This window comes from Rutilus rutilus, assembly GCF_951802725.1.
Source record: "Rutilus rutilus genome assembly, chromosome: 15".
Lineage (NCBI taxonomy): Eukaryota > Metazoa > Chordata > Actinopteri > Cypriniformes > Leuciscidae > Rutilus > Rutilus rutilus.
The window spans coordinates 26,891,873-26,913,437 of NC_140220.1; the positions used below are offsets into that span (position 1 = coordinate 26,891,873).

Sequence of the window (21,565 nt, forward strand, 5' to 3'; positions counted from 1 at the left end):
TCCATGGGCCAAAGAGACTTTATTTCTGGTGTTAAACTCCATCTTCAACATTGCAGGACGTTTGAGATACAAAATCCTTCACACTGATGGAAGACTCGTCTAACTTTAGTGCCACTACCGTTTGGGTGGAGTGTATGTTCCTTGATGTGGTTAAGATTATTGGTACTGGAGGAAGGGAGGACTGGTGGAGGCAGGGAAGGAGTTAAGTTAGGAGTCACGAAGTGTTCACTTCTGCTCAGGCATGAGGTCATCGATCGACTGGCCTGCCTCCAGGCGTTTCTCCATCTCTACAAGCAGCTTAACTCCATCCACCACCATCTGAACCAGCTCTACCTCAGAGAAGCCCAAACGGTCAGCGTTGGAGATGTCAAAGACACCACCTACTGCAGCTGTGTCCACGCCACCTGTTGAAGAGAGCAAGGTTAGTATTGGAGATGACATTCTGTACAGGGAATACAGGATTGTATGGCTCAGGTGAATATATACCTGTTCCACGCTTTTGGAGCCTCAGTCGCTTGAGGATCTCTCCGAATTTCTCATGCTTACTGACGTTGGGAAGTTTGACATGAACGCCACCACGCAACCCTGTGCCCAGGTTAGAGGGGCAGGTTAGGACGTAGCCCAAGTGCTCGTTCCACATGAACTCGTGGCCCTTCTCTTTGAACAATTCCTCGATCTGCAAGGCAAGCGGATTAAGATTTAAAAAGCTGCCAACATTGGAGCTGCAGAAAGTGTTACTAAAGTGACCAGTAAAAACAAAAAACACACCTTTGTGAGGCCAGTGCAGAAGCGATTGAAGACTTCCTTCATGTTGCCTCCTTTCTGCATGGAGATGACACGAAGATGGTCTTCCTCATTCACCCAGACAAGGAATGTCTTATTGTCATTGTGCCTAAAAGCATTGAGAAAATAAATTATATATAATAAAAATTATACATCACATTTAATATAAAATACAATATATCAGCTTCAACGTGGTTAATTTTGAAAATTTGAATTATTCATTTAATAATAATAATAATATTATTATTATTATTATTATTATTATTATTATTTTTTATAAAATGATAAACGAACCAAATAAATCTTTATACAGGGTAAAACTTTTTTTTTTAAATGTATATATTATATTATATTATATTATATTATATCATATTATATTATATATATAAAATAGATATACATCAGTTAAGCTGGCACCCTAAATGTATCAATTTTGTAATGTAAAATATATATAATAAATAAACTATAAAATATATCAGCACCAACATGGCTATTTTTCATAGCCAGTTGGAATTACAAATTATAATAATAATAATAATTATTATTATTTTTTTATAATTTTAATTATTATTATTATTAATAATAAATTATTATTATTATTATTATTATGAATAATATTAATAATAAATTATTATTATTATTATGAATAATAATAATAATAATTATTATTATTATTCTTATTATGAATAATAATTATTATTATGAATAATTATTATTATTCCTATTATTATTATTATTATTATTATTTTTTTTTTTTTTTTTTTTTTTTATTATTATTGTTATGATGATCGCACCTACATGGATCCATTTAGTAAGTTGGGACAAAGTCCAAACTGAACCCAAAATTGAGAGGATCAATGAACCCAAAAGCCTGTTCACTCACCAGATCCCTCTGCCATCGGGCCAGTCACGGGCCATCCCAGAGGCCAGCAGCAGTGGGGACACAGGCTTATCAAACAGGAAGTGGTCATCAATCAGCTGCTGCTGCTCCTCGTCCGTCATGTCCTTGAGGGCATAATACTTTCCGTTAAGATCGCCATCAAGGACTCCCAAAGCTGTGAAAAAAAAGAAAAGAAAAAAAAAAGATACATCACAACAGACCTACGGCATTACAGAGTGGATGCTTGAATCACTTATGTGTCCGCCCACTCCTCTTGAACGACCAATCGTGAATCAAGTACATCCTATGCAAACAGACGGCTAGGCGAGCTCACCCTCGACGGACAGACTCTCGATGCCGCGTCTCTCCCCGCGGCTGCAGTGAGGAGGGAGGCAGAAACCACGGATGCTCCTGCCGGTTCGCACTCTGGAGCTCAGAACGTAGTTGGGGTCAAGGTCGTCTCCACCCTATTAAAAACACGGCTAAAATTAGCAGCAGACCATTTTGAAACATTAAACCCAATTAGATGCACCAGACGGAGAGACGCAGTGTACCTGGAGGTTGTCTGGGTTCAAGTCAGTCTTGTGTTTGTCTGTGGGTTTATATCCACCATGACGGTCCTCAATGATGGGATCCAGAAGATCTTTGAACACCTCATATGTTTCCTCGTCTCCAGCAACGCAGCCCACAGTCATGATGAAAGGATGCCCTGGAACACAACAGATCAGCAGTCAGACAAATCCTGGACTTTAGTCATATGTTGTAGTGACAAAAATAATGTTTTGGACATTTAACATTGATGGTAAACAGATTGGGCGACAGCTTAATATAGCCACACATTGTGTTTGTTACCGCACAGTTGGCCTTGCAGCAATCATAAGATAAAACACAACCCTTCCTTTGTTGGACTTCACATATAACCTTACGTTATCAGTTAAGAGTCAAATGCATGAAAACACTTATACTGAAGTGCATAACATGCACTAGCCACCAGGATTACAACAGCAAGCAGCACTATGCAAAGGATGCAAATTATGTTTGTACATTACAGGTTCCCTGTTCGTTTTGGACATATCAGGCCCAAGAATGCTTTGAATGGGTCTATCAAGGTCAGTGCGCCACCACCACAACGAAAGGCCAATGTATGCTTTGTAAAAGCGCTTGTATATGAGGCAGCCCAAGGAGGCTTCCCCAGAGTCCTGGTTACTCAAAAGTACAGATATTCAGAAATATTCAAGATCGTTTTTGTACCAATTTGACACAAATGATCAGACAACAATAAAAAAAAAAAAGTTACTATTGTCATTTGTGCAAAATGTTTTGTGATCTTAATGGTCTACTCTAAGATCATTGGTGAGGTCTTAAGCTAGATAATTAGCACCTGAGGATGACTGCTATTTATATTCATTTATATATAGCAAATAATGTTTAGGGATCCAACAAATAATTATTATTATTATTATTATTATTATAATTATTATTATAAGCCAATCTGCTTTATCTTGCTCAGTACCCAAACGATTTCAGAGAGCTTAAGATGGTAAGCCTGTGTTGCAGCCATTGAAATGCATTTTAAGTATGAAAAGTTATAGATATAAAAGATATATTTTATTGGTACTTTTCACTCCTAGTTACGTACTATGAGTCCATACATTTGCATTTGTTCATTATTCATACACACATATTATTTATATTTATATATATATATATATATATATATATATATATATATATATATATATATATATATATATATATATATATATATATATGCAATTAAAACCAAAACTTGCTAATTGGCTTCAGGCAGCATTGGGGAAGGACTAGAGAACACTTGATTGGTTAAAAATAGTGTAGTGCAGGATGAGTCATCAAAATCTTTAATCACTTCTTCCAGTAACAGGGACAGGTAAAAATTTAAGTGCATTTTGCTCAAAGTAACTTACAACTTGACATTCAGTTAATAATGTCATTATTCTTGACATTCAGACAAGCTTAAAGGAAACACACGAACTAAAAGCCGGGGGATCGCATAAATACTTTAACATGTGCACCACCATACACCGGAGCGCCGGAAGAAATACGGGCACTTTTCCATTTTGAAGATAGGCCATTTATCGTTACCTGGGTTGTCAACTCCGGTTTGAATGACGTCATCCAGGGTAAATCCGCTGGGGGTTTGTTTGTCCCGAAGGCTTGCGTACATTTCGGGCGTCAGCACCTTCGCCATGTGGTTGTTGTGCTTGCTGAGGTCGGGATACTCCTGCTCGGCGGAGTAGTTCATCTTCAGCTGATTGTGAGTGTTACCGAAAGGCATGGTTGCGTCTACCTGGTGCAAATATTTGGAAACAAGGATGTTAAAGGCGAATTAAAATCGGATTAAAAAACGAGAACAAAGCCAGCCCCTCAGCTGCATTAATAATGACGTAACAGCATTAAAGCGCATTTTCTAAAACAGGAGAATTTGTTTATATTCGCTTAAACCGTTACAGCAACAAACGGTCGTGGTATGACGATAATTGTGTTCGGTGATGTGTCATGTCACGCGGGCAGTAAATGATGGAATGTCGAGTGCGCGTCCAATAATTGCCGCCTCATTATAAAATGCATTCAAATGCATGCAGTTTTTGAATGTTATGTAATGCCTACTGTGCATTACGAAAGTCTTGTATGGGAAACATGCATTATTATTTAAAGCATACGAATGCGTAATGCGCAACGTCTCCAAAGACCTTGCAGAAAAAGGAGGCTGACTGCAAGGTCGTTGCTGATGTTTGGGACAAAAGCAGCATATCATCCGCATATCCGTGTTCTCTTGACCAACATATCATTTTAAACGTTTAAATGCCTTTGTATTGATATTACTGGGCTTTCTACACATTTAAATCCTTTAGGTAAATATAAACGGCGCATTGCAAATTTACAACAGAGCTTGAATGCACGTTTTATGTCTGGATACTGATGCATTCCTGATCATACTTAAATTATTAATATAGCCCACAAATAGAGGTTTTTGTAAATTGACTTGGCAGCGGTATCACATCACAACTTCTAATTATTAGAACAATAAAGGCTTGTTTTAATGATTTTAAACAAAAACCATACCTTATACTGATTTTCTTTGGGAAAGCGGAATTAATCCTTCCTAAAGTCCACCAGAACACACACAAAGACTGATAATGGTGTCCAGAAATAATCGGCTTTGTGGGGTTTTTATATCGAGCTCAAGCTCTCCTCTGATTGGACGCTATTTGAGTCCATTCATTCTATTGGACAGGGCGTCGCATCACCTCTACAACATCCACTATTTGCTTACATTGATCACATGATGTTTTTCCTTGACGGTTCTCCTTGTCGTGATTGACAACAAAAATTGAACAATGTGGAATTCGTTCACATGCATTCATCAAGACTCTCATATGTTTTGTTTTGTGCTGGATGGGTAATTTATTCCGCACTGTTTTAAAGAAAGAAATCTGTCTGTTCATGTTTGCTTAGCTCTCTAAATATCACGCTAATGCAGCATCACCTTGGTGTGGTTTTGTTTTCCCAGGAAATTAATTTAGTTAAGCATTTATTACTGGTTTTAATGTTATCATCCTGTATATTGCACTGTGAAGCATTGTTTATGCAAGTGCTTTTTTCTGTCTCCATTAAACCCTTGCTTTTAAATTAGGTGTTACATGATACATTTATGTCATTATCTGTATAAAAATAAATATGAAAAAAAAAAAATGCTTTAGTCTCTAAACAAAGTCATCAATCTGCTGTGCTTCAGATTTCTGCGAAACTAAACACTCAATCAAATCTTTTAGTAACACAATACAATTTCTATTCCCCTGTGATTTATTTATTTATTTATTTATTAAAAATTCACTATGGCCTTTTGTTCCCAGGTATTTAATAGTAATGAGACCTTAAATGTTGAGACTTAATTTATGTACATTCTGGTGTCCAAAAATATGGCAGTCATATCTCTGCCATCACTTGTCAAGTGAGTGCATTCATTAGTATTTTACAAAATATGGTGCAAACAAGCCTGTTTACTTTTGGTAACATATGTATTTAGTGCATTTTTTAGCATTGACAAGATAATAATAAGAAATGTTTCTTATGCACCAAATCAGCATGATTTCTGTTGGAGCATGTGACCTGACGACTGGAGTAATGATGCTGAAATTTCAGCTTTGCCATCACAGGAATAATTGTTATTTTAAATTATAATCATATTTTACAATATTAATGTTTTTTTCTGTATTTTTGATAGAATAATTAGCCTTGATGAGCATAAGAGACCTTTTTCAAAAACATTAAAAAATCGTACCCACCCCAAACTTTTGAACAGTATGTTATCTTACCCTATAGCTGTCATATTGTGGAAGGATTTTATATTAATATGCTACCAATATTTGGACATTTACTGCTTGTTTTAGACAGACCTTACTTCAGTCTTCTCTATATATTTCTAATGAGAGCCTTCAGGGTTTCCCAGATTTTAAGGGACCACCTGGTATAAAGGAAATTATATACTGGTCCTCTAACTGTGAGCTTGTTCCCTTTGTGAGTTATGTTTTGCTAGAGTTAACTATAGTCTCCTGTGTACAGTAAGCTCACCTAGGAGCTTAACTGTGGGCTCATGCAGAGACATTCATGCTGAGAAGATAATGACATCTCCTCAGTTCATGACTTCTACTGTAGTTCAGTGCTGTTTGTGCTGTCTCTACCTCTCGCTTTGTCAGAAATCACATACTGCCATTTCTGTCACGCTGACCAGTGACCGCACCCCTTTTTTGTGACTGAAGGTAGGCCTAAACATTTACACATTTAATGATTTGAACTAGCTTTAGCATTAGCATAGCAACTGGTATGCTGGCAAGAAAAGGCAGTTTTCTCTTTGAAATGTTCTTTTATATATTTAAACTCTTTTACAAAATAAAAATATTTGATTCGAGAAAGAAAAATGTTCTCAGAATGAAGCCCAGGGCAGCATCTGATGAGTATTCATGGTGGCAGTGTTTTCCCCCTCAACCCTGTGGACTGTTGTTTTTCTTCCCTGGTTCAGGGACTGCAAAGTAGTGTGCAGCAATCACACTTTGACAGGGTGAGACAAATGCTGAGAGTGTTGATGTCATAGAGAGTCTACGTCAGAATATGTTGCCTTTAGCTTCCTTGTTTATAAGGAGCAATGCTTTGGGCAGAATGTTGGATGAAAACAACACTTTGTGTATACTAAAGCAGGACAAAGGAGCAGCTATAGCATACATATTGTCACTGAAAGAAGCTCACAAAGCACAAGTAGAATAATGAAGTCCTCTCTCATATTATTTTATCCTACACAGAAGGCTAACAGCCTACAGTCTCCCCCTTCACAGCCATGTTGTCTGTCAAGCCCTCCTGACAGGGAGCTGTCAAAATCACCCCTTCCCTCTAATCAAATGTCTAATTTGCATAGCTCTTGAAAGCATTTAATCCTTTATTTCTCCCCTTCTCCTCAGTCACCTCTCTGCAGGCCAGATCAGCACTATTTAGTGATCGCGGACATGAAGCCACAAATTATTCAAATGTATTCAAATCTATTTAATATTCAAAACTCTTATGGAAGGTGATTTTTAATATAACCGCACATTTCTGCTTAGCTTATATGTACTACCATTCAAAAGTGTGGGGTTGGTCATTTATAATTTTAATCAACAAGGACAAATTAAAGACATTTACACTATATTACAAAATATTTCTGAATATTCTATTCATCAAAGAATCCTGCAAAAAAAGTATCACATTTTCTACTAAAATATTAAGCAGCACAACTGTTTTCAACATTGATAATAAGAAGAAATGTTTCTTGAGCAGCAAATCATCATATTAGAATGATTTCTGAATGATTGTGTGACCCTGAAGACTGGAGTAATGATGCTGAAAATTCAGCTTTGCCAACAAAGGAATAAATTACATTTTAAAATATATTTAAATAGAAAACAGCTGTTTTAGACTTATTTTTATTACTGTTTTTACTGTATTTTTCATGAAACAAATGCAGCCTTAAGTTGGTGAACATAAGATACTTATTTCATAAACATTCAAAAATCTTTTGAACAGGTATGATTGGACTTTGTCATGCAATGTGGAGGTTTTTTATGTTGAGTAAAAATGAAAATATTTGATAAGCTTAATTTAATTTTAAGAGTAACTTAATAAGCATTTCTGGAATGTTGAAGGTGAGGTTTTGTCCAAAACTGTTTTGCATAATGTTTTGCATCAGAACTCCCTATAAGTCAACATAGCACATCATCCATTGCATATCACCTTCATTGTTCAGGTTTCATTTTTGTTTTGCCTGTTTCTCCAGAAAGCCCACGAGTGCAGTGACATTGTGCTGAAGGTCAACAGGATTCCTCAGCTTGGCTGTTTTCCTTGATTGTGCCAGACACATCCCAGCCAGGTAGATTAAATATATCTATTTCACCCCATCTGCCTTTAAACACCCCTGAATGACACTTACGTTGACCAATCAGCAGCCATCTGTTCTCTACTGTCCAATCCAACAGCACTAGTTTTTGAACCAATGAGCATTGTGTCTTGTAAAGTGGTTGACTTAGAGCCATACATTTGGAAGAGCTGCACTAGAAAGCTCATTCATATCACATTTTTAGTCGCATCAATTAGAGTAAAGCACTTTTAGAGACTTCTGTCAAGCTGAAATACTTTGAACAATTAAAAGACACGTTAAATGGATATGGGAAAAAATAATGAAGATACACAGAACTAGTGCATGATGTAATATAATACTGGAAAACAAATGTACAACTGGCAGAACGGCCAAAACTTTAGAGCAAAATGGCAGGCGCTATTGTACGCAAACAGCTTGACGCAACCAATTTTCCAGCTCGTCCATTCAATGGCCAGTAAAGATTGGCTGCTTTGCCTTTGCTCCTATTGTGGTCACAGGGGCTGGCAATGATAGAGGTCATTTAAATTTTAACCAGTCAAATGAATTTAGGTCGGCATCGGCTTTCATACGAGCTCAATTATCTTGAATAATAAATCTAGACTGCTGTCCCTCCTGCAGTGGAGAGCCTGCCCTTCAGTCTCTGTGCCAAACAACAGTGTATTCAGCTGAGAGACTGAAGCTGTAGAGTTCAGCACTTAACTGTTAATGGGGTTACTGTGAACTGCATCATGGGGTTTGTTTCAAAACTGGAGAGGTATAGGGTATGGCTATTTAAAGGCTTTGCACGATGGCTAACACTTATTTGGTGTGATCTTGAAGGAATATTATACTAAATACATGATTATATTAAATACAAAATAAGCTATGACAGTATTTAAAAGTTAGGAATAGAAGTCTAAACAATTGAAGTTTTTGTCTGTTTTTGTGGAAGCTAGAAAATTTAGATCTTTTATCTCATAGTTTGGTTTGTTGTCATAATTATCTCATAATTTTCTCAATTATGACATATTTCTGACTTTTTTATGATTTACCAAAGCATGGGCTTCCAGTGGGCTTCCACAGTTTTTACAAATTGAGGTACAAACTTAATTGGTAATCGACAGTAGATAAAAAGGTAAATGTAGCCTAATTTTTATTTTTTTTATGTCTCATTCTGGAAGCCCCCATGTAAAAACCTGTTCCTTGTAAAATAAAACAGCTTTAATTAGCCTACTGATATGATTGGAGTCTTCTTCTCATATTAGGGATGCACAATATATATCGGTTCCATACCGTATATCACCCAATATTAGCGATCTTTTAATTAATATAATCGATATTGGATATTTAAATTGTGCACTGTCATTCCCTACATTTTTACATGTAAATTGCCTTTGCCTCCATCTAACACTCACTTAAAGTTAATCTTTAAAAACTCTGATAATGTAATAATACTCTTAAATATGATCTTTTGCAAATCTCAAAAAGAATATAACATTTTCGTACTGTACATTATAATATTGTGATCCCTTTAAGATTGATTTTAGATTTCATTTTTTTTCCCATTATTTATTTCTAAAGACAAAATAGTATAGAATTTTAGTCTTGGTCATTTGATAGTTATCGGCCCTAGCATGAAAGTACTTATTGGCTTATCGTATCGCCAGCACTTTAATGTTGGTGGTGCATATTTAAAAAAATACTATTAATTTCTTTAGAGATAAAACTTGTTAATAATAAATGCTGATGGGACTGATTAAAGCACTGCGCCACAACATGCTTTACTGGGTGTTGGTCTCTCACATATGAAACCATTAAGCTCTCGAAAGAGCCTCTTATAATGGATCTCAAGAGAATCTAGGATGTTCAGACATTTTGTATCATGCTTGAGAGGGATTAAGCTTAGGGCTTGTGAAGAGCTCTGCAGTAATGGATCCCATGCCCGAGTCCATACCATGTACGCTGTTTAGTGCTAAAGAAAGTCATGTTTTGCTTGATGTAGTGAGCAGCACTTAGCTGACTAGCTGAAAAACAGCTCTCAGCTGCAGATGGGATGGAGCAAGCAGCAAACGCTTTGCATTACATAACACTCATTGTCTAATTCACTGACATAACACACACACACACACTCTTTCTCACTGAGTCACACAGCATGCAACGTCACATTGATGTGCTGGTGCTATGCAACGGGAGTGTGTATCTGAGTATATCATGTCTGTAGCAGATTTATACACTGATGAAAGGGAACAACCGCTCTCCCCCAAATCCATATCAATCACACTGATCGTGTTTTGCTGCGAGATGTGAAATATTATCGATGGAGTGGAGTGGGTGTGGTCTGCTGTCTCACTCTCCCTCCCTCTCTCTTCTGCTGGTCACGTGTGAAGGCATTCTTGTGATGCTGCATGACAGCTCAGCTCGGCATTACATACAGCAAGACTCATCTCAAGCCATAATAAGTGGACGTTTTGGAACAATACCATAAGTAGTAACTGTTTATCACAAAAAATGTGCAGGAGACTCAAGTAATTTCAATAGAGTTTTGGCTAGGCTAATGTAACCGGTCCTACTCAACCCGCTCCGAGCCGGATTCGATCCGGCGTCTCCGGCATGGAAGGCGCGCGCGCCAACATTAGTTAATTAACATTAACTAAGAATAATAGCAAATGCTTTAGAAGTAGGCTAGAGTTCATGTTAACAAATGGAACCTTTATTGTAAAGTGTAACTAATAAATCTTAAAATAAAGACATTAATAATTAATAACGCTGTTAATGGCTGTAATGTTTGCATTCTGGCATTTTTCAGTTCCCAGCATGGGGTTTGTGGAGGAGGAAACATGTCTGCCATTCACCCCTCCCCTATATTTCTCTATCCTTCTCTCTCTCGTCTCTCTCTTTCCCCCTCCTCCAGCTCCTGAGGCTTTGTCTGATCTGGAGTGGGTGAAAGGGAAAGGCTCATTTCTCCTTTAATGCATCTTTAAACACTCTCTCTACAGTAGTGTTTATGCATTCAACTCCTGTTCCTCAAAACCACCTATTAGAGAGAACAATGGAGAGAGAAAAACCCAGTCACCTTCATCTGTCTGCGCCTCGTTCAGTTTGCCCTGCGGCTGTGTGGCCTCGTCAAGACTGCAGAGTTATTCTTCCCTCCGTGCTCTGCGCTGAAATTGATTTTTGTGCTGAGAGACAAAATTGGACCTTGTGCCTGTGTCCTACATGTCCTTGTGGTTCTCACTGTCTCCTGCAGACGAGCTATCATTAGACGAGTGCAGAATAGCTCTCCCTCCCATTTCCACCTGCTGGACGTTCATTCACAGACGCTCATTTGCATATGAACGCCATGGCTACTGTATTAATGAAACATTGCCTCCATTGTTGCCATGAGAACAAAAGTGGCGATGATGTCATGCCGCTCTTTTCACCTCTCAGATTAGCTGAGAGGACGCAGCAGGCTGTGTGGAGTTGGTAATTATGAGTGAAGGCATCGTTCCCAGCCTCTGCACTGACTGGATGCCCACGCAGTCTCCCAGCCAACCGTACAGCATAATGGTGGAAAATGCCACATTTAACCGATTCATTCATGCATGTCATATAGAATCTTTTTGCCTTGGTTGTGTTGATTTGCCCTTCTCGGATGGATTCACTTCTGTTTTGGATGAGTTTCCTTTACAATTGTAAAAGACTGAAATGTTGTTGGTCGTTGCAACTTAATGCAAATGAGAAGCAAGGAGGGATGCACAATACCATATCGGTGATTGGCTGATATTAGAGATTTATTATTATATATTGGTTATTGAATCAGATATTTATTTGTTCATTCATGGTCATTTCCCTTATTTTAACACTGTTAAATGTAATCTTTAGGAAATCTCTACCTGTTTTTGTGTGTGTCTCTTTAAATGCAAATGAGCTGCTGCTCCCTGCCCCCCTTTCCAGAAGAGGGCTGTGCCTTTACAGCTCATGACTCGGACACTCCAGCAGCAACTGAACAGGAGAAACAGGATTCAACAGAACGCTTTTTTATCATTCCACTGCTCTGCTTTTCCAGTATTTTCCATGAAACACGCTAGACGGACATTGAGTTTTTTTTCTCCCATTCAGGGCTATTCAACGCGCGTCTTTGTGCATCTTTGCGTCTAAACAATGCGACATACAGTGCAGGCACAAGGTGTCAAGGCACGTTTTTAAAAGTTAAACTTCTTTTAACTTGAGCGCTGTGTTTTTAGAACGCCGTTTTCTGCGTGAGACATGAGCGCAACAGTCAAGCGCGTCCGTTTAGCGCATTTACATAGAAAAGCAATGGAAATGTAGCGCACTGGAAAGGAATTTTTTAGTATTCAGTTGGTATGTTTACATGCACTAATTTGATCTGATTATGATATTTCTGTTTATAGGAGCCTTGCAATCTGATTCACAGTTTTGTTTTCATGTGCATTTATGGATTCGGAACAAAACTTCAGCGCATTCGCAGTGCCCCAGTCACGGCGTTCAGAACTGGAGAAATCCACTGCTATAATGTTACTGGAGCTACTGCGAGTATTATTGCACTTTTTGCCATGATGATTGATGACATACCTATAGCTGAAAAAGCTTTTTTAGCAAATATTTTTTATAGATATATATATAGTAAAGTAATATAATATGCACTTTCGTAAGAAGTAACACGTTTTAGAAGTAAAAATTGGGTTCATGTAAAAGTAGCTTTATTTTTTAGTTATTTAGACAATAGTATATGGAATTTTAATATCGGCCAATTATCTGTTACTGACCATAAAATGAATATAATTATAGCTAGAATTTTGATATTGGTGCATTTCTAAAGGCAGAATAATGCAAGACAACAGACCATCCTGAAGACAACCTCACTGGTGGTGGCACATCTCTGGGGTTTTGGGCGGTATCGAGCGGGTTTCTTCCACATCAGTGGACATGCAGTGTAAAGCTTGCCTTTATCTCTTACTCTGTCTTTGTCCCCATTTCCCTCTCTCATCCCATCATGCAGTGAATTTCACATCCATAAGCGTTTTATATAATCATGTTTATTGCCAGTGTCCTTCATCTCTCTACTGAAAGAGCTCAGAGCTCTTTGCCAAACAATCAATCCAGGGAATGCTAAAATGCTAACAGCAAGTAATCTGTTTCAGCAAAACATGCAAAAAGCCCCAAAATGTTTATTTTAATCAGTATTTTATGATACACTGTTGAAACTGTCATTTATATGATCGTTTATTATGCCATAAGGTGTTTCCCTAAATGTATCTTTTGGAGGGCAGGACTCATCATCACATCTACCTCCCTTTAATTTAATTCCCTTCACGTCTTCAATCTATGTCTCACTGTCTATCAGATTATAGGGCATTTATTACCCAGAATCCATCACTGTCATAAGCACCTTCTTCTTAAAAATCCTCCTATTAAAATACAAGACTTGATTGGCTGTCCTGTGCACCTTCATTTATTTTCACAGCCTGTGTGAATGACATATCCTGTCTCGATTCAGAAACTCGAATTAAAACCTTGGGGTTGGTAAGATTTTTTTAATGTTTTTTAAAGAAGTCTTGTATGCTCAACCAGACTGTGTTTATTTAAAAAGAAAAAGAAAATACAGTAAAAATTTTTACTATTTAGAATAACTTTAAAACATATATGCATATTTTAAATGAAACACAAGTTGCTGTAGTCTCTTTTCCTTGTTGTGATGTATATCTGAGTGAAATGGGTTTCATGGTCACACACATGGACAGGACTTGATTTTGTCCATTTGATGGTTGGATGATTGTGGTTTGCTATTGGTGTGATATCATGTGAGTGACAGGTTGCCCCGCCCTCGCGCCAGTAAACGCGTCATGATCCTTGTCACATGATCCTTCAGGAATCACTCCAATATGATAATTTGGTGCTCAATAAACATTTCTTATTATTATCAATGTTGAAAACAGTTGTGCTGCTTAATGTTTTTGTGGAAACCTTGCTACAGTTTTAAGGAAAAAAGCAGCATTTATTTCAAATATAAATATTTTGTAGCAATGTAATAAGCCTTTACTGTCACTTTTGCTCAATTTAATGCATCTGTGCTGAATAAAACTTTTTGAATAAAACCCCAAACTTTTGTAGATTTATATCGACCTCATCTCATATTGGCATTATGCCTGCTGACATACCGCTAAAATGGTTTCTTAGTTAATTAATATTAATCTGTTTTCGACTGGCGAAAGTGGGCCTTTTTCCAGACCCTTCAATTATTGTTTAACATCCACACACTTAAAATGTCATCCCAGCCATGGCTTAATTCATTGTAATGAAGCATCTTGATGGGGTTATGATCATGATATATGGTAAAGTAAATTAATAAAAGTAATTTCCATCTGTTCAAACAATGTTGATCAAGTGTATTGGTTTGGCTAGCATTTGGTTTTCTGAGACCTCTGTACCCCCCCCTGCCCCTGTTGGCATCACTTTAACACATGGAAACACGGTACCGTGGCTTTCATGCCCATATCAACAGGCCGTGTAACAATGCCGTCCTGTGTTCTTCTCGAAGCAAGATGCTCATCAAAGCTCTCTCATCTGACACCTGTGTCTGCCACATAGCCATGGGAAACGCAGAGGATTTCAAAGCGCCATTGACAAGATGCATTGAAAAAGGCTTGCTAAAGTGTTTCTATGCACTCAGGGACATGGGGATCAATTGTCTGCTGACTGTAATTATGATCTTTTATAAGAGTTTGGTCCTCTCAGCTCTAGATTAAAGGCCATGAGGAGGCAGGGAAGGAACTGGGACAGAGGAGGGGAGGTGACTTGAATGTTTGAATGTTTCAGTCTTTCCCACCTACAAGCACTCTCACATCTTAAACTGTGAGCTTTGCTGCATTACATACTGCTCTATGTGTACGGCATTACAGCTTAGTGAGCGGCCTTAATGCCTATTACACATGGGAACTTGGAATTTGTCCCCTGCATTTAACCCAGTGCACACACATTAGGAGCAGTGAGTAGAGAAAACACACACACACACACACACAATTCAAACTAGTCACGTGAATCACACAGATTCCAATAGATTGTGCGTCCCAATTCGCATACTTATGCACTATTCTACACCTTTTTGTGAATTCACACTAAAAATTCCAAAAAAAGAGTGTGAAATGTTGGACACTTCATGCACTCAACTGTTGTAGCTTTGATTATGTAGCAGAGGGGAAGGAGATATCAGACTCTGATGTTGATCAAATTCACACACTACACAGTTGAGTACGTAGTGCACAAGTATAAGTCTGTGTATAGTGCATCATATGGGACACAACTAGAGTTTGACATTGGCATGTTACTAAGATGCTGAAACAAGCATAACAAATTTTAATTAGAATTCTTTTCAGTACTGAATGAAGTACATTTCTTATGTCTCTGTCCACCGTTTTGGATAGGTTTTTTCCACTGAGCTTGTCACAGTGCTGTCTTAAAATGCTCACTAGGTTTTGGAACGGAGCTAAAGGCTCTCTTTTTCCATTCTGTTTTATGTCTGATAGCTCTATTTGCTGAATGACTTGATACACTGCAGGACAGGCTTTTTTCTTCAGAGCAAAGATAGAAACAGCAATTAAGCGCAGCCTGCCTTGAGTTATGAATGATTTAACATCTCATCTACTAGTCTGCATGTGGGATTTGTACATTAAGAGTGTGTCGCTGCACTCATGCCTGTTCCACGTGCCTTTAAAACTCCTCCTTCTGTGATGTTTCCCTGTCCTTGTGAATGTGAGAGGCTGATGATGAATGCGTTTGTGCGAATCTGTGTGTGTGTGTGCGTAAGACCCTAGGAGGAGGAGCTACTGCAGTTACCACTGCAGTGCTGCAGTCTCCCATGATGCACCTGGGCATCTCACACTCCTGTTATGACTTTTATTCACCTGTCCTCTATCCTCTTCTCCTTTCTTTGAACACTTGTCCTGTCACTCCACACACACTGTTCCACTGCAGATGAAGGAAGATGTTGGTTGCTGTAAGGTGTCCTTATACAACCTTGCCACAGAGCTGGTTAATTTGACATGCTTTGGAAACATATTAGAAAATATGTGTTGTTGAAATGTTAACATTGTCAAATTATCTTCCATCTTTCATAAAATTGTCTTCCCTCCCTTTCATTTGGTGACATTAGTTGTGCATAAAATTACACACTTCACTGTGCACCACAATTCTCAATATAGAGAGGAAAGATATAGACAGTGAAAGCCATTTCTAGTCTGAATAGCTCAAGGTCAAAACAACCGTGTAAAATTCAAATGAGGCACTGGATGCAAGTCAGCATTAAAGAGGAACAGAGAGTGAAAGAGGAGACATGGGGTCAATTTTCATCTGCTCTTCCTTTTCCTGTATTACATTATTTTATCTATCCCATCTCTGATGCGTGTCTGGCTCTAAGGCCTTTCACTGCCAGCCATGCCACTCTGATTACATTAAAGTTTAACAGCAGTGTGACAAGCAAGAGAAGTACTGCATCCACTATCCCCTTACACTTTACATTTCGCCCCTCCCCCTGTATGCCCTTCTGCTCACGTGATGCAATGCTCTCCATCACCACACATCTGCTCTACGTCTTTTACATTCTCTCCCTATTTGCATTTTTGGGTGATCTAGCTATCCCTTTAAAGACATAGTGCACTCAAAAATGAAAGTTTCTCGCATCATTTACTCACCCTCATGTCAGTCTAAACCTGAATGACTTACTTTCTTCTGTGGATCATAAAATATATTTTGAAGAAATATTTGTATTAATATTAAGAATTGTTTTTAGGGAATGGGAACCTAAACTGTTTACGTACCAATATTCTTCAAAATATTTTCCTTTATGTTCCACAGAAGACAGAAAGTCGTTCAGGTTTGAGGCCAACATGGGGGCGACTATCACTTTAAGTGCAGTGCAGATGTGGCATTTTAATTAACTACTCTGTTCAACGATAAAGGTTAGATGCATTTCTATAACATTTCAGCCAGTTCTTAAGGTGATGTTGGAGGGGAGTCAAGTTAGTTCATTGAAATGTATGACCGAATTTATAGGATAACTGAATTGCATTCAGGCTGCGGCAGGACACTTGAGAGTCATTGCAGCACATTCTGGCCTCACTGCTGAACTGCAAGGCTCATTAATTCATGAGGAACAGGCTCAGCAGCAAAATGGAGGCATGTGGATGGATGGGGAGGGGTGGAGAGAGCTTATGCCTCTGGGGTCACCCGCAGCTCGGAATTATTATCTTGTATAAAAAACTGAACCACAGGAAGGGATTGTACCTGTACCTGCCCTTGTAAAAACATTGAGGATATTTTGATGTTCTGATAGTACAGCATTAAAATGCATTTACTAATATATATATATATATATATATACACAGACCCTTTCCAAAAAATTAGAATATCATGGAAAAGTTTATTTATTTCCATAATTCCATTCAAAACGTTAAACTTCCATAGATTATAGATTCAGGGCCCACAACTTAAACGATTTCAAGTATTTAGTTGTTTATTTGTACATAATTTGGGCTTCCAGCTCATAAAACCCACAAAAACAGGATTTCAAAAAATTAGAATATTGCATGAAATCACACAGTAATTACACAGTGATACCATGGTCATTGAACCAGGTTTTGGTTATTTTGGCAGTGTGGGCAGGTGCAAATCCTGCTGGAAAATGAAGGAAGCATGAAGTGCTCTGAAAATGTCCTGGTAGACGGCTGCGTTGACTCTGGATTTAATAAAGCACAGTGGACCAAAGTCCTCTTTTCTGATGAGAGCAAATTTTGCATCTCATTTGGAAACCAAGGTCCCAGAGTCTGGAGGAAGAATAGAGAGGCACACAATCCAAGATGCTTGAAGTCCAGTGTGAAGTTTCCACAGTCTGTGTTGGTCATCGGCTGGTGTTGGTCCACTGTGCTGTCCACTCAACGCAGCCGTCTACCAGGACATTTTCAGAGCACTTCATGCTTCCTTCAGCAGACAAGCTTTATGGAGATGCTGACTTCATTTTCCAGCAGGATTTGCACCTGCCCACACTGCCAAAATAACCAAAACCTGGTTCAATGACCATGGTATCACTGGGTAATTACTGTGTGATTTCATGTAATATTCAAACCTGTTTTTGTGGGTTTTATGAGCTGGAAGCCCAAATTATGTACAAATAAACAACTAAATACTTGAAATCGTTTAAGTTGTGGGCCCTGAATCTATAATCTATGGAAGTTTAACGATTTGAATGGAATTATGGAAATAAATAAACTTTTCCATGATATTCTAAATTTTTGGAAAGGGTCTGTACTTGTATGTTATGCTTTTGCTTTGTTCTCTCCTGCTGAAATGCCAGTGTGTGAAGAGAATGCAGGGTCTTGCCAGGTCTCTCGCTACTTCAGGGCCCGTTGCAAAGCAATGTGCAGCCCGTGGCCATGCCTGCATTGAGTAAGCTGTCAGTCCCCTTTTCAAAAGCTGCCCTGTTACCTCGGCAATAGGCTCAGTGTCTCAGCCATTGCAATTCAGGATTTCACAGTCTCTGAAAACTGCGGAAGCAGGTCCCACACCAGCATCATCTCTCATCTTCCAGGCCTTTAACACCAGACAGGTTGTGTTGTGTTGAGAGGACTCACAGGGCAATGTTTGTGTGGGTCGTACTGCAGTTAAAGCTGTTTCGTTTCCTCTGCTGTAAGTCAGTTTTGTCCATTTTGTCTTTTCTGCAATTAGGCTTCCTATTTTTAAAGCAAAGATATCGGCATATACTTTGCAGTGACTTGGGTATGAAATATGCAATATTTCTCAAACTAAACTGTAATAATAATTTGTAAATTTACATAATTTATAAATCCTGTTATCACATATTAAGGCACTGGATTGAGTATACCTTGTTTCCATCTCTTTTTTTTTTTTACATAAAAGAAGCTGAGTATAACCTCTGTAACACCAAAGTGTGTCAGAATTTGTATTGTTTTCAAACAAGTTTCCCAAACACTCCCCCAGCCTGCCATTGGTCAATTAAACAGATAGATAAACGCCTCAAACTCATGCAATTGGTTGACCCACTGCTATGTTGGAGTGGTTGGAATTCTTAAACAGAGCAATGTTTTAAAAAATATTACAAAAATATTCCACACCCAAGGTGGTAATGCGGCCAAGACGTGAAATGGATTTATTATTATTATTTGAATCATTATTTTCTAATAATTCAATGGACCAAGTCAATTATTATTCCAAGTCAATTATTCCGTTTATGCTACGGTTACCACACCTTAAGATATTGTTCAAATGTTGTATTTCAAGCCATTTGTCAGGCTTTTGTCCTCTTAGGACTAACTTCTAATGCATTTCATCCCACGTCTCCGTTGCTAATTCCAAAACGTCATTTTAGAGCTAGTAATGGATGCCATTGAATGCAGCAACATTGAATGCAGCTTTGAGACAGACAGAGAGAGAGAGAGAGAGCGATTAAGCATGTGAATTACAATTAGGTATTTTAATGAAAAAGTGCAGGAAAATTTAGAAAACACAATATGTCAGAAAGCCAAGGGACAGATTAAGTGAAGCTGTACAGTGCTGTACAGCTTGACAGTGTCACAGTCCTCTGGCTGCCCTCCTTGTCTATAAACCCATCTCACCACGAACAATTTCATAAACATAAAACATAATTAAAAGGCACAAGACACTATTCTGAAATATTCCATATTAATGATCTAATGAAAGGAAATCTGCTTGTAACAGGTTAGGCATATAATCTGCTGTAAAAATATAGCCTAACAGAAAAGGAATAAGTAATTATGCTCTTATGTCATTACTGTAAACACCAGTATGTTCACATCCTCTCATTAAGGCTCCTGCAGTTTTATTTCCAACCTACTCATTTCCTTTAGTCTTTCAAAGTGCTTTGTGAAAGACTTTGATTACTGACTGTTGTGTGTGTTTTCAACTTAACGTACATTCACTCCATTAGAAGACAAAGATAATCAGTGGCATTGTCTCTTTTATCCAAGTTCTAACAGTCATCATGCAACAACATTTCTCATAGAAAAGGACAGACAGCTGATATGATTATATATAGTTGAATGAAATCCTAATCATAATATAATATTGCTCATATCTCTCATATGTATTAACAGTATTTATTAGGGTTTCCAGGCATAATGAGTGTTCATGAGCAGAGTCATCCTCCATACCAGTGGAACAGAAAACTGATCTCATGTTGCAGTAATGGGATTAAAGGTTTGGGAATGAATGTGTTACATCTGTTGAGTTCTAGTCTCACTCACCACCTACCTTTTTCACTTCCCTGTCTGCTTGAGAGGCACTTCCTGTCTAAATGGCCGTGACAATAATAGATCAGCATCTTAAAGCTGTATATAGTTTTTCAGAGGTGTGGATTCAGCATCATGCAAAAGCAAAAGTCACATTACATACGTTCTAATGCCATTGCGGAAATCTGTTTAAAATTGTGATGAGGTAGCAACAGATCTTTTCTTCTGTGTTGTGACACAGTTTATGTGCTTATCGAAAAAGAAGAAATGTTAGCACTGCTCTGCACTGGTTATTGATTGGATTTTGAGATGTGTGCATTGCGCTCAATAGCCGAGGCAGATGAACGCGAGCTTGCAGGGATGAGATTTACGTGGACTGAACGACTGGAGACATAACGACATAAAAAACCTCTCAGTCCCACAGCGTGGCTTGCCCACGGATGGCGTGTGGCAAGTTCGGCACACCTGATCTTAGTCACTTTGACATGTGACACGTTAGTGTTCAGGTGAGAGTAAAGTAGATTGGGATGTCTGCTGTGCAGCCAGGAGACAAAACACCGGTCTGTCAGCCGCTCACCTTGCCTTATCTTCTTACATAAAGCCTTGTTCCATCAGTGGACACACACAATAAAACAGCACACCATACTGTATATAAAAATTGCATATGTTTGAGATGCATGCTGAGTGATTAAATGACCGCTGTCATTATATTCTTAACCTACAATGGGTTTTTGTTTAAGACAGTTTTTTGTCACACAGGGTTTGCAAGTGCTTTCGCTGTAATCCATAAGCTGCTTTTGAGGGGGGAGGGGGAGGTACAGGACTAGATTGTTGGCACAAATGTTGCTTGCCATCGGGCACGCGATGAAAGGTGACTCTGCACTCTGCTCGGGTTAATGTATATGATCTGAATTATGTAATGACTGGAAACATCATCTTTAATTATGCATTGATTTTATTCATTTCAGCCCTTTCCCCCTCCCCCTCCCCCTCTCCCTCTCCCTCCACCTCCCCCTCTCCCCCTCTCCCCCTCTCCCCCTCTCTCCCTCTCTCTCTGTCTAGCTTTTGTTCTTTCTGCTTAAATACCCTGTGAAATCACTTGATGAGAGCAGTTTTCTCTTGTGATGACATGTTTGGTGCGACATGCCTTATTCGGAGTGTCTATTTACACTAAGTGCAAATAGCCCACCTTGTCGGCAGAGGCTATTTACACTA

General features: G+C 38.3%; 1 protein-coding gene across 2 annotated transcripts; it reads right to left on the reverse strand.

The window, feature by feature from the left end:
- On the reverse strand, window positions 1-4,988 carry ckbb (creatine kinase, brain b). 2 transcript variants are annotated; one of them, XM_084431685.1, is made up of 8 exons: window positions 4,769-4,988; window positions 3,788-3,992; window positions 2,218-2,372; window positions 1,998-2,130; window positions 1,667-1,838; window positions 769-892; window positions 487-676; window positions 1-404 (listed from the first exon to the last, which is right to left on the reverse strand). In XM_084431685.1, exons 2-8 carry the CDS (start codon window positions 3,978-3,980, stop codon window positions 226-228), a joined length of 1,146 nt encoding a protein of 381 aa, XP_084287811.1. In that variant the 5' UTR covers window positions 3,981-3,992; window positions 4,769-4,988; the 3' UTR covers window positions 1-225. The 2 variants fall into 2 exon arrangements, with proteins under 2 accessions (XP_084287811.1, XP_084287812.1); XM_084431686.1 differs by having other exon boundaries at window positions 2,218-2,410; window positions 3,748-3,992; window positions 4,769-4,851.
- Between the last annotated feature and the right edge of the window lie 16,577 nt (window positions 4,989-21,565).

Bases quoted from the DNA above. Each gene is read 5' to 3' on its own strand.
- ckbb (XM_084431685.1), bottom strand. From the start codon at position 3,980: ATGCCTTTCGGTAACACTCACAATCAGCTGAAGATGAACTACTCCGCC. The intron at 1,839-1,997 runs GTGAGCTCGCCT...TTTTTTTCACAG, and splicing joins CGAGAGTCTGTCCGTCGAGG to CTTTGGGAGTCCTTGATGGC. The intron at 405-486 runs GTATATATTCAC...TCTCTTCAACAG, and splicing joins GCTCCAAAAGCGTGGAACAG to GTGGCGTGGACACAGCTGCA.